At 33.2% G+C, this 14216-nt stretch overlaps 2 protein-coding genes across 2 annotated transcripts; one reads left to right on the forward strand and one right to left on the reverse strand.

Moving 5' to 3' along the window:
* The first annotated feature begins 820 nt into the window (after positions 1-820).
* On the forward strand, positions 821-6328 carry LOC111014129 (potassium transporter 5). The gene is made up of 8 exons (XM_022288758.2): positions 821-1053; positions 1123-1363; positions 2000-2248; positions 2970-3020; positions 4072-4332; positions 4479-4646; positions 4787-5041; positions 5226-6328. Exons 1-8 carry the CDS (start codon positions 904-906, stop codon positions 6101-6103), a joined length of 2253 nt encoding a protein of 750 aa, XP_022144450.1. The 5' UTR covers positions 821-903; the 3' UTR covers positions 6104-6328.
* A 3814-nt stretch (positions 6329-10142) lies between these two features.
* Positions 10143-11054, reverse strand: LOC111014138 (nuclear transcription factor Y subunit B-5-like). Its single transcript, XM_022288769.2, has one exon. The coding sequence runs from the start codon at positions 10937-10939 to the stop codon at positions 10529-10531; it is 411 nt and encodes a 136-aa protein (XP_022144461.1). The 5' UTR covers positions 10940-11054; the 3' UTR covers positions 10143-10528.
* Between the last annotated feature and the right edge of the window lie 3162 nt (positions 11055-14216).

A 14216-nucleotide genomic window follows, 5' to 3' on the forward strand; every position in this document is an offset into this window, starting at 1 on the left:
TATGCATGGGTATACTATCCCATGTAACTGGCAAAACATAAATTGTCGTTACATGAAAGTTGAGTGTCTCGATAAGAAAGCATTTTAAGGTGATCATGTAATCTTAAGACGAGTTATCAATCACATGGGTATCTGAATATAAGAATGACTCTCTTGTTTTTACACTTGGAAGGTAAGATTCACTTACAAGTTATCAGACACTTTCGTAGAAACTACAACTTAGGTTCTACCCGTGGGATGATGATTGGCAATGACATTATCACATTCGAGGTACTTCGCAACGCTTTAGTCATGTCCGAGATTTTTTACCTCGTCCTTCTCTTCCTAACATTTCCTCTTGCCCGTGGAGGGCCTTATTAAAAACTAACATAAATAGTCAAATTTTACTCATTTATTCTCTCAATCTCATAGTTAATTTCAAAAGAAATGCATATATACAATAGGATTATTGTAATAAAATTCAGTCCAAAAGATTCCTTCAAAGAAAAAAAAATATTTTATCTAGAGTCTTGAAAAAAAAAAAAGGAAAAAAGACTAAAAACAGTTCCAATTTTTCTCCAAAACAATTGGACGTTCGTGACAACTCCATATTAGACAAAAGTTAATCATGAAACGGAAAGAAAAAATTAAAAAGCAAATTATATAATCGTATTCTTATTTATATCTGTAATATAATTAACAAAAAACCAATTTAATGAATTCAAAAAACAAAAGAAAAAAGAAAAGTGCGGCAGAGTGGGGCCCACGCATCTGCGAGAAAAATATCTTCTCCTTCTTCCTCCTCCACGCCTCTCCAGCAAATCCCTATAAATACCCAATTCCGACTCCCGGACTTTCCCGGGTCAGCCCGAAAACCGAAACTCCATTTTCCCCCCCTCTCTAATCTCTCTCTCTTCTCCGATAATGGAAGTCGATCGGACGGCCGAGAACGCTCACGAGAGCTCCGACGAATCGAGCCAGAATCTCGGAGAAACGAAGATCTCCGAACGGAGGCTCCGGCGGTACGATTCTCTCGACGTGGAATCCCGCGCCATCCCCGGCGGCGGCCACCAGGTATATCTTGGTTCTCTTCCTCTTGCCTCGATTGAGAGGGCTTTTGTGTAATTTCGGTTGTTCCGGCAGGCGGCTGCGGCGGCGACGGCGAGTTGGGGAGTGATTCTGCATCTGGCGTTCCAGAGCATCGGAATCGTGTACGGCGACATCGGAACGTCGCCACTTTACGTGTTCGCGAGTACGTTCACGGACGGAATCAAGCACGACGACGACGTTTTGGGCGTTCTGTCGTTGATTCTCTACACGCTTACCTTAATCCCTCTGCTTAAGTACGTCTTCTTCGTCTTGCAGGCCAACGACAACGGCGAAGGTAAATTAATTTTGTCTATTTACCTTTAATACTTCTAAAATTTTAAAACTTTTTTAGAACTTTTATTTTTTTTATTTGGTTTATTTTGATTCCAATGTTTATTTATTATTATTATTATTATTATTTTTGAAAACATTCAAAAATGTTTATTTTAGTTTATATAACTTCAAATTTTATTAGCATGGGAATCGTAAGAGATGATTGAACTCAGAGTCGTCATTTGATTGGATATATATGTTAATTACAGTCGAGTGATGATCGCTTTGACAAACTTTTATTTATTTTTAGTTCATATTACAAAATTTTAACACAAATTTTATATCATTGAAAATTTAAATCTAGTAATGAAATTACCGTAGTAAAAACAAAATTGAAAATGAAATAACTAATCATTTTTAGAAGTACCATTGCCAAAAGTAGAGAAATAAAAATGAAAAATACAACCACTAAAATATACATTTTGAATTGAATCAAAATTAACAAAAGCAAGCAAAAAAAAAAAAAAATATATATATATATATAGACCAAAATAGTATTTAATTTTTCTTTTTGTTTGGTCTATAAAATTTGGTGTAGAAATAAAAAAGATGAGATTTGGGGGTGATTGAATTTTTTGATTTTGATGAATGAGTGAAGGTGGGACGTTTGCTCTATACTCTCTGCTATGCCGGTATGCAAAAATCGGGCTGATTCCGAGCGAGCAAGTGGAAGATGCGGAGGTTTCAAATTTTCAGGTGGAGCTGCCGAGCAACCGCCTCCGAATGGCGTCGTGCTTGAAGTCGAAGCTCGAGAACAGTCGCCCCGCCAAGTTTTTCTTGCTCTTCGCCACCATGCTTGGCACCTCCATGGTCATCGGCGACGGTGTCCTCACTCCTTCCATCTCAGGTATACCACTTTCTTTACTTGGGTGAGTTCTACGCATAATAACTAAATTCCGTCTTTTTATATCTATCACTTAAAACTTTAAGTTGATACGTTAATATATTGTGTAATATCTTTCCTTATAAATAATGTAGAATTAGTAACATCGGACCCATCAAATAAATGTCAAACTGCTACCATGTGGGGAGGGAGAGTTTAATTTAATCCCATATTAATTCTTTGTTTGATACCATTGAGGTAATACTAGACTTAAACCATGACAACTTAACGCATAATTTTAATTAGTCATTCAATGATTGAATATTCCCCTTATAGTATTATTATTGATTATATATATAAAGTCAATTAATTATTTGATTTTTTTTACGATGAAAAATATTCTTAACTGCTGAATATTATTATATCCATATAGAATGATTTAGATTTAAAGGCACAATGGTCAGAATGGGACATTAATTCCTATATCATAGGACGAGGAAAATAAAGCATTATTATTTGAAGTTGAGTTATTGGGGAGACAAAAATTAGGTTACAAATTTATGGCACCAAGTCGTGGGAAAGGAAACTAGGTGGAAAATACCTATTTAAAAAGGTTTTTATCTTTAACTCAAAAAAAAAGGGAAGAAAAAAGGGTTTTGCCTTAGAAATTCATTGAGAAAGAAAGTGCAAAAGAGACAAAGAAAAAAAGAAAAAAAAAACTCTAAAAATTCAATTTTGATGGCAGTTTTGTCGGCTGTGGGAGGAATCAAGAATGCTACCTCGACTATGACACAAGGTAATTTTTCAATTCTTTTTTCCTTTCTTTCATCTTTTTAAAATAAGGCTTTGGAATATAAAAAATAAATACGAGCAATTATATTTATGAATTAATGATATTTTAATTGCCAAACTTTAGTTGGTTGGTTTTATATGGTCATTGTAAATGGCTCTCTATCTTAATATATAAATCAGCAAACAACTTATTTTATTATAATTTTGTTTTATTTAAGATAATTGTTTTTTTTATAAAATTTTTCTTTAAAATTATTTCAAAAAAAAATTTCCCCGAAATTTAGCTTATATATATATATATATATAGAAACAAATAATAATAAAGCGACCTTGTTTTCTAATAATAGAAAACTAGAGAGAAAATTTCTCCTCAAAATGGGGCATAAATAATTTTATTTAATTTTGACAAATATTTAATGAAGTAGGGTTATATTTGAACTTTGGACCAAAAATATTTTAGAAAATGTCTACTTTTCCTTTATTATTATTATTATTATTATTTTGAAAATAAATGTCATTGATTGTGATTTCTAGGTTTTTTGGACACTTTTTCTGATAGATGATTGATATTTATACTTTTGTCAGGTCCCAGGAAACTTTTAGTATTAAAATTTTATCAATATATCAATACTTTCCTTAACATGTTCACGTGTTCAATATTTACCTAAAAGATGAATTTACATTTCTATTATATAGTAAAAATTTGACAAAATATAAAAAATTTCGTTAAAAATAGACACAATATTAATACTAAAATTTTTAACATTTTGTAATTTAGACACTTCTCGAATTTCTAGAATTTCTATTTTATTTTTTTGACACCTTATCTATTTTTTTTGGATATTTTTATAAAATTGAGACCTCAACATTTCAATAATACGAACATTTAAAACCTGAACTTAAAATAGAGAAAAAATTTAGTGATATTTTGAAATTTAATTTTTTTTAGATATTTGTCACAGAATATTTGACTTGTTTGTTGAAAGCACAGTAATTTTAATTTATAGTTCTTGGTTTGTGTTTTGTTTTTTGTTTGTTTTTTTTTTATTTGGCAGACAAAATAGTGTGGATATCAGCAGCAATATTGGTTTTCCTGTTCATGGTGCAAAGATTTGGAACCCATAAAGTTGGATACTCCTTTGCTCCCATTATTTGCATTTGGTTTGCATTTATTGGTGGCATTGGCTTCTATAACTTTTTGAAATTTGATCCTTCTGTCATCAAAGCTGTAAATCCTAAATACATTTTTGACTACTTCAAAAGAAACAAAAAGGATGCTTGGATCTCTCTCGGTGGCGTCGTTCTCGCCATTACAGGTAAATTTCTAGTACTATCGTGGTTACTATCTATTTTATTATTTGATTTAGCGAATTTTACATGTTCTTTGAAGATTAGTAGTCGATGTGGTTGAAAATTAAATTTGAATTATGACTAAAATTTTGAATATATGATGAAAAAATAGGGACCGAAGCTCTATTTGCCGATGTGGGCCACTTCACAGTGATGTCTATAAGACTAAGTATGTGCTGTGTGGCATACCCCGCCCTTGTTTCTGCCTACGTTGGCCAAGCCGCCTTCCTCGGCACGCACTCCGATCTTGTCTCCGACACCTTCTTCAGCTCTATTCCAGGTAACTTATTAAATTACTACTAAATCTAAAAGTATAATAAGTTGATAGATACGATATATTTAATCATTTATTCATATTCTCAAGAATCATTTTTCACTTCAGCGCTTGCCATAACTGACTTACCATTTTCGTTGCTGCAGGTCCTCTGTATTGGCCCATGTTCGTGGTGGCCGTGCTCGCTGCCATCGTCGCCAGTCAAGCCATGATCTCCGGCACCTTCTCCATCATACAACAGTCCCTATCCTATGGCTGCTTCCCTAGAGTCAAAGTAGTTCACACCTCTTCCAAGTATGAAGGCCAAGTTTACATCCCTGAAGTTAACTACCTTCTCATGTTTGCTTGCCTTGGAGTCACTCTAGGGTTCAAAGACACGACGAGGATCGGGAATGCCTATGGTAATATATTTCGTCGATTCTTTCATTTTCTACTGTGTCAATATTGATTGAAGAGAAAAGTAAGAATTCAAACCTCCGACTCTTGAGGCCCAGAGGAGACAATCAGAATTTAGTTTTTCACTAATGAAATTCATATAAATTAGTTTTATTCTCATAGACCTAACACTACTTTTGCTTTTTACAGGCATTGCAGTGGTGTTTGTAATGGCACTCACTTCAAGTTTCCTAGTACTCATCATGATCATGATATGGAAATCTCACATACTTGTCATAATCTCCTATGTCCTTACCATTGGCTTGTTGGAGCTTCTATATCTAAGTTCAGTGCTCTACAAGTTTGATCAAGGGGGCTACCTTCCTTTAGCTTTTGCTGGGTTTTTGATGACAATAATGTACATTTGGAATGATGTCCATAGAAGAAAATATTACTATGAACTTGAGCACAAGATTTCCCCTCAAGAGCTCAAGGACATTGCATCTCACACAACCCTCAATCGTGTCCCTGGCCTAGCCTTGTTCTACTCCGAGCTCGTCCAAGGCATTCCCCCGATCTTTAAGCATTATCTAGCCAACGTGCCCGCTCTCCAAAGGGTCCTCGTATTTGTGTCCTTCAAGTCCCTCCCGATAAGCAAAATCCCAATGGAAGAGAGGTTTTTGTTTCGACGAGTTGAGCCTGACGAGCTCAATGTGTTTCGATGTGTAGTTCGATATGGTTACAGAGATGTCGTCCACGAGCACGAGCCATTTGAGAGGGTACTAGTGGAGCGATTGAAAAGGTTTATAGCGGAGGAGGCGTGGTCGTTGCACGACGAAGAAGGAATGGAGGAGAAGAGGAAGAGAATGGAGGAAGAGATAGAGGTGGTGGATAAAGCTTGGAGAGATGGGATTGTGCACTTGATTGGACAAAATGAGGTTGTGGCAAGCAAAAAGTCAGGGTTACCAAAGAGGGCTTTGATCAATTATGCTTATAATGCATTGAGAAGAAACTTGAGACAAAATGAAGAGGTCTTTTATATCCCTCGCAAGCGTATGCTCAAAGTGGGAATGACTTATGAGCTTTAGGATTTTGTCTTCGAGAAATTATTCAAAGTGATTAGTATAATGTGCTCGTCTTTTCTTTATTTTTTGTACTTTTTTTAGTTCAATTGATGTGGAGTAGGATATTGAACCTTTCGATCAGAAAAAAGTAATAGAGGTCTTATCCACTCAATTATGAATGGGTGGATTGCTTGTTTTTATGTAAAACATTATGTAATGACAATCTATCCACATCTTGTTATCTACTCATCTTGCTTTTCTTCATCATGTACAAATTGAGAAGTTCTAAAGATATACAAAAAGTTGTATGAAATATGTATGTTGAGATGTATATTATCTCAAATTTCTTTGTGTTGAAGTTAGTGCACAATGTTTTCCACTCCCTCATTTTCTATGTAATTGTGATTTTGTGAGCAATATTAATATTTTAAAAATGGAAAAAATGAATAATTTTTCCCATCAAAATATAGCTAATAATTAAAATACATTAGTTAAACCTTTTAATCAGATGCACACCTTATGATAGAATATGATTCTACAATGATGAAGTTCTAGTCTAGCAGTACGACACACAACCCTCGAATTTCTACAACGAACTAGCTAGGGGGAGTACAAGACTTATAGTAGTAGGTCACGGGTGCAATGGCACCCACCCTATTTTCATCTCGAAAAACTACCCCAAGCCGCTTCCATATCACACGCAGCATCAGTGTTGATCTTGAATATCCAGAAGTTGATGGGTGTCATCTAACTTCTTTGCTCACGGATCGAAATAATGACAGGACTAACGGTACTGTTGATACATAATTTTAGCCTATAAGAATTACCAAATTTGTATCAATATTCTATAATAAAAAGGATTCGATAAAACTTACAAAATATGAAGATTACACACCGATATAGTGCTAGGCACACACACTATGTTGCCTAAGTCAAAATCGGTATTTTATATGAATGGTACCAAAGTGTAAGGTTCTATAGTGGCCTTTTATTCCATTTTTATAGAGAATAAATCTTAAGGATATTGGATATCTTTTCCTAAAATCTCCTCGATCTTTTCTCTTTTAGAACAACTCTCTTTTCATATATAGTTGAGCTTTCTAGACTTTCTTCTTTGGATCTGTCGAACTTTGGCATTCTATGGACCGTAATTGAGATCAAGATTCGAACTAAGCTGCTCAGCCTCAGGCTAGCATCGAGGCGCCAAGCTCGAGCTCTAAGGTAGCGCTTGGGACATGGTTTTGGCCAAGCCGACCAACATTCAAGCAGGTCGGGTTATTGGCTGGCCGAGCTGACAGCCAGCCAATTCTGGTTAGCTTCAACGTTGGCCTAGCCGACCAAGGCTGGCCAGCTACATGACTTGGACGAGCTGACCAAAGCTAGTCGGCTACAAGGCTTGGCCAAGTTGACCTGGTGAGCTACAAGGTCTACCCAACTGACCAGCCAACAAAAGGCTGGTTGCCATGGTCGGCTCGACCATGGCTAGCAGGTTGACTCTTGACCAAGTTGACCTTAATTCTTGGTTCTTGGATCGAGATCGCTTCTTCGATCTGGGTCTTTGAGTTCTCAAGCGTCTGTTTGATGTTCAAACTTGGTTTGTCGGAGTTTGATCCATCATTCTTAGTTTTGTTTTACTCCACCCATAAGCGACAAATTTGTAATAAAAAAAAATTATAGGTACAAATGCTACATAGAAATACATTGAATTTATACCAACTCTAATATCCCAAAAATTTCACCTATAGAGATAGCTGCTCCAAAACAAAAGACAGTAACCAACAGAGACCAAATAATTTAAAATACCAATTTTTTCTTCAGATTCAAATCTTTCACCTTTTACATAAAAAGAACAATAAAATGGAGACAGCAAAAAAACAACATGGTTTATTATGTCACCCAAAGAAAGAAAAGCAGGTGTGCTAGGTGTCACATGGAGAACTCAAAGCTGCACATGGCTTTCTTCCTAATTTCTCTATAATCTATGCATTGGGAATTAAGAGGCATATTAAAAAAACATGGCTTCTAAGCCAAAGTTGGCAGAAAAATTAAAACTTTACATATATATATATATATATATATTTGACAATAAAGGGCTCCCATTGAAGCTAACCCAATATATGGACATGGTGAAATATGGGATTAAAAAAAGAATTGTGTTTTTGAATGAATTAGTACATGTGTGAGAACTTGTGAGAACATCTAGGTTTTCTATCCCCTATGTCTTATTTCTTGTCTCCCTTGTTGTTGGATTTGAAGGGTGATTGGTAATTTTTATAATGTCCAAGGAGTTTGGACAAAGAATAATATATATGTATTTATGTGATTTTATATTTTTATTTTCAATTGGGGTTAGATTAGTTTAAGTGGTTAATTAGACTCTTCAATCTCCCACTTTTGTCCGAGTTACTCGTGGTAAGAATTAAACATAAATTAATTGGTAAAACATTAATAATGTCTCTAGGTGTGAATTCTGACCGTCCTCATTGGCTATGCTCAAGTTAGCTTCACCATCTCTAGGGTCATTCCTATAATTAACTTTCGGATTTATTATGACTTTTAAACTTTGCATATACAATTTCATTTTGGACTCATACGGTTAAATTTCTGTGGCGAGTACATCTAACTGAAATCCAATGTGATAATACATTAATTTGTAACTCTTCTTTTTTAAGGTACATTAATTTGTAACTAATTAAGAGTATCGAATTTGAAAACAAATGACTAAAAATTTATGCATTGTAGCAAGCGGTAATATAAATATATTTATGAAAATATAGATTATTTTAAGTATAAGTACCAAAATTAAATAGTTGTAAAAGTTGAGGAGAAAAAATAGAATGCAATTTTTAATCTTATTAATTAGATCTTCAAATCTTTGCACAACAAATCAATTGTATGTGTACAATCAAACTACAAAAGAATAGTTGATTTAGCAATTCTATAAAGTCCAAAGACTTCCACCATGAATAAATCTATATTATTAAATTTAATGTAGAGCTATAACAAATCAAAAATCACTCGTTATGATCATTGTTACATCTGCATCATATATTGGACCTAAAAATTTAAGCTATTTAAATCATGGGAGAAATTTAATCTTCATTCTTTCACACACACATATTATTTATTATTATTATAAATTTAAGAAATGCTATCCCCCTCCCAACAATTGTCGCAATACCCTCTGGTGCAACGCTGTGGGTTCTATACCGTGATCAATTTGATTGGAAATGAACAATAGAATCTTCACAGATGTTTGTAAGACTTTCAATCATCTTCGAGATGATATTATTATTCTAGCTTCCTCTTGGATATCCAAATCCAAGTTTTTTTCTTTTTTTTTTTTAATTAATTATGATATACCTTCCATTTCTCTAAATTGGAGTGCTTTCATTTATCCTTCCCTGTTTTGTATGTTTCTCACGTATCTAATGAAATGGTTCGGTATTTTTTTTAAAAAAATTCATTAGGAAGTACATGAGGAATATACAAAAGGGAGGCTAAATGACCCAAGCGGATATAAGTAATTGGTAATTGGCATATATCTCCAACCAAGAGCTTATTAGTTCGATCCCGGACCCCAACTTAAAAAAAGCTAAATAAAAGTGCTCAAAGATAGCAGAAATTAATCATAATTAAAAAAGGGAGGTTTTGTAGGACCAATTTGATGCTAAAAACTTTGATATCGGCCTCTCAAAGATGAGTGAATGTCAAATCACGATTATCTGAGAGAATACCGCAAAATACCAAAGAGTAGAGCGGCTGGAATTCGCTGAATAAAAAATAGTATTGGATATGAAAGAATCGATCAAGTCAGGGAGGGCAAATTTTCTTCCATTGAATCAAGAAGGGTCTTTAATTGGCATAGAAAACTTGAAATTTTCTTAGGAAACAAACAGAAAATCACAATAATGGGGAAGCTGTGAGAAATGGTTATATAATTAATTATTTTATCATTTTACATACTCTTCAAGGGGAAGACCCATCTGTTTTTTCATTCAAAAAAAGAAAATTTCATACCTTAAAACCCACATGCAATGAAGAAGAAAAAAAAGAAAACAAATTCAAGTAACAGAGAGATCATTAATTAGTAGTATCATCCAATTATACATCTCAAACCAAACCCTAAAAGTCCAAAAAGTTTAATTTTGGTTTCACACATCAACCAAATCTCAAGATAACTCACAATAATAGTTCATTCAAAGACAATACCCACAAAAACATATTTTTTTTCAGTCAGAAAATTAAAACAACATTCCCCAATTTCCCCATTTGAGCTGATCTTGGCTTCTCATCTCAAAAAACCCATTCAAGAAAGTCAAAAAAGAAAAAAAAAATTCATAACCCAATTGAAAAAAGAGAGAGATAAAGAGGACAGTTTCATCTTTTCATCTTTTTTTTTTTTGTTTTTGATCTTTCAGACTAAAATTAGTCTCTTCAAAATCTCTCTCATACATCAAGATTAGAACTATTGCAGCATCCCTTATTCTGTTGAGCTCTCTCCCCTTCCATCTCTCTATACCTAACCAAATACCTCCTCAAAGGCTCCGCGTAATCGTCGAAACCGAGCGTCGCCAAGGCCGAGCAGATGTCGTCGCCGTTCACCGTCTTCCTCTTCTCCTTATGGCACTTATCGGACGCCTCGCCGGTGACAAAGCTGATGAACTCTGACACACATTCCTGCATAGTTTCTTTGGCTTCTTTGGAGATTTTGGCATTTGGAGGAAGAATTTGCTTCATTATCCTCCCCACATTCGCTATCGGAAGTAGCCGATCTTGCTCCTTCACAACCCCGTCGCCGCCGGTGAAATCATACTTGAATTCTTCTACTCTCTCTGATTTCTCTGTGTTATCATCCATCTATCTATGGAAAGAAGACAGGGAAGAAGAAAAAAAAGTTGGAAAAAGAAAAAAAAAAGAGGCTTTTTCTATCCTCTAAAACGTAGACACGTTGCCCTTCCCTTTCAAGTGTCCCCAACTTGTCTCTCCCACTTATATATATTGATGATGTCTATGGTTAAAAAAAAAATTTAAATCAAATCTTGATCAAAATCTTTAATCGGGTTCGATTTTACTAGTAGAGTTATCACTACAAGGTATTTAAATTGTCTTTTTCTATTAGAATACCATCGATTTTCGGTTTCTTACAGTTTAGATCGTTTAGATTAAGATGATTTGTCCCTTTTAGGTTTAGGGTTTTGTTTGTATATTTATTTTGTATTGTATTGTTTTTGTTTTCTTTTTAATGAATTCTTGAGAATGTGATTGTGTGTTTGTTAAGTATGCTTTCCTTCCATTTATAAGGACAGTTTAGAACTATTTGTAAAATATTAAAGAATAAACTATTGCTTTAAAACTTAGGGAATCAAATAGAATCTTAATTCAATCACTAGGGACTGAACTGTAATTTATGTTAAAGTGGCCCATAATGTGACCATCCACATATAATCTTCTTCATGAAGAGCTCTCTAACTTTGTCTTCTCTCTTTTACCTATATGATGTGTTCAATCTTTTAATTTTTACACTTTGCTTTATCTTTAGACAAGATTAAATCCTCGATTTATTTCTGACTTTTTTCCCGAGTCGAAGAACTTTGTATGTTAGGATGTTTCTAAAAATATTGGGTCATATTTGAAAACGATGTGGTTTATTGACAATTTAGTTAGTTGGTTTATGAACCATTTCTTTTGTTTAATTTGTTCCGGAAACAAAATTTTGAAAACTATTTTTCATAAGAAGTATATATATTAAAATTTTTTTAAAATTTGGAAACTGAATGCGCATAGAATCTCAAATTCAAGAGTATCAAAATTAAAAGACTTCCTTAACTTATAACTAATAATATTATATTAAACTAACTACTACCCCTCAATAATTCAAATTCATTTGCGAACCTAGCTTAGTGTAGTGGTGATTGACACCTATCTATCTCCAATCATGAGTTTAAATCTTTCACCTCACTTATACTAAATAATAATAATAATAATAATAATAATCCAAGATCGTTCTATATTTTACCAGAGAAACTTACCATAACAAAGAAAATTATTCAATATGGCATCACCCTCGTAACCGTTAAATGTATAGATTTTTTTTTTAATTTCTCTCATACATCTAGAAGTATATAAATGTGATAGTGATTCAAATTGTGGCAGTCATATTGAATAAAAATGAGCCATAATCGATAGCGGATAGGGGTACAATAATTTTGGGACAAGTGTCGGCATAGTTAGGTTTTGATTCTCTCTCTCCTCTCTCTCTCTCTCCAAATATTTGGAAATGCTTTGTAGGGTTTGGCTGACCTCAAAAGCATATAAAGGCTATGGGGAAACTTCTCAATTATACAAGTGTTGTTTGAATATGGTCCCCCCATCCTTTGTTCCGTAAGGCAATAATAATCTCTCTCAATTAACTTTTAATTTTAAACTAATTAATGATGCATTGTTATTATTAATTTTTTTTATAAATTTGTGGACTCAAAGTTATGCACGTGTTATTGTACCACAAACACTACCAAATTTAGGCCTAAAAAGAACCAATTTTGATTCTATATTATAAAAAATTGGATTACCTACACCATGCCCACTACTTCTAGGGTTTGGTTTCTTTTCTTTCTTTTTTGTAAAGAAAACTTCAATTATATTACAATTTCTTATATATATATATATGAATTTCCCTTTGTAGATAAACATTCAAACATACCTATATAATATTACATTTTTTTAATGTTCAATTGATCTTATTATAAAATCTTTGCTATACTTAAAATTTTAGTAAATTTAGTATAAAGAACATGTGGGCTATTATATGCATGAAATAGAAAAGAAATAATATTTTATAAACACATTTAAACTTGCATTAGTTTCTAATATCGGTAATAAAATCAGTATATGTATATAACTATATATTTATGGTTAATCCTGAATCTGACTCAAGAAAGGATAAGTTCGAGTATGTCTGAGCTTGCAGAGTGAGTTTGGTGAATAAAGATCTGCCCAAAGAAAATAAATTACTTCAACGTTTAAGTTAGTAAAATGTCGATTTAAGATCGTCTCAAGCTGAGGTTCATATTGCATACATTGGGGTTATAATGGTGTCAATATTTATAGGATGTCAAGTGATGGTAATGTTCGATCGTTCTCTTATGTTGTCGGGAAATTCGTTACATAGCTGCAGGTTGTCGAGTCTCTGACCTTAGCGGCATGGCGTTATTTTCGACTAATGGAGACTAGAACGAGCTTACACATCACTTTTGGTCGAGTTTCAAAGATCGCCGAGATTCTAAGGGAAAGATTTAGCATATATGGATCTTTTCCTAACTCTCTACGTGGTCAGTCACATTTTACCTCCCAAAAAATTATCACATTTACAGCCTGTTAAATGCATGAGAAGAAACTCTTTTTTTTTTCCTTTGCATATATTTATGGGGAGAGAAATTTTCATAAAATTAAACATTTAAAGCAAATTTTAATATGATTTTGGCATGATATATCTTAGTGAAAATTAAACATTGGCATTCCCAAAAGAAGTTTGGCCTTTTTGATGACTTATATTATTGTGAGTAAAATATAATAATATATATATTCTAAAAGGGTTTTTTATCTATAATCTATATTGTTGATAGGTGCTTAGGAATGTATTAGGTTTCCCCATGAACAATTTAAAATTATATATTTCTAGTGCTTTCATGAATGGATTAGATTTCCCAATGGATCAGATCAATTCTGTTAGTCATGTTCTCTAATTTGGTTGGAAAGAAACAATCGATTTGTTTTGAAGAAATCTCGTTCTTTTAATTTATGATGATATTAAAGTCTTGACATCAATTTGGTCCTCAAAATTCCATTCTTTTTGTAATTAATTATAATATATCTATTATTTCACGACTGCTTTTATATATAGTCTTCTTCTTTTATAGGTTCCTCACATATCTTTTCAATAAAATTATTTTCCTTTTAAAGAAAACAGAGTATTAAAATATACATATATATATTTTTTACGAAGTTTAAAACTTAATAAAAAGGTTAAAATGCTGACAAAATTTGTCATCATAAAAAGATTTAAGTATTACTTTTCACTTCTTTTAACTAATATATGAAATTGAGAAATGAAATATAGATCAAGAGTGGAATTTAT

The sequence above is a fragment of the Momordica charantia genome, assembly GCF_013281855.1.
Source record: "Momordica charantia cultivar OHB3-1 chromosome 9 unlocalized genomic scaffold, Mcharantia_2.0 BLBB01000009.1, whole genome shotgun sequence".
Taxonomy (NCBI): domain Eukaryota; kingdom Viridiplantae; phylum Streptophyta; class Magnoliopsida; order Cucurbitales; family Cucurbitaceae; genus Momordica; species Momordica charantia.

Bases quoted from the DNA above. Each gene is read 5' to 3' on its own strand.
- LOC111014138 (XM_022288769.2), bottom strand. From the start codon at position 10,939: ATGGATGATAACACAGAGAAATCAGAGAGAGTAGAAGAATTCAAGTAT.
- LOC111014129 (XM_022288758.2), top strand. From the start codon at position 904: ATGGAAGTCGATCGGACGGCCGAGAACGCTCACGAGAGCTCCGACGAA. The intron at 2,249-2,969 runs GTATACCACTTT...TTTTGATGGCAG, and splicing joins CCTCACTCCTTCCATCTCAG to TTTTGTCGGCTGTGGGAGGA. The intron at 3,021-4,071 runs GTAATTTTTCAA...TTTATTTGGCAG, and splicing joins TACCTCGACTATGACACAAG to ACAAAATAGTGTGGATATCA.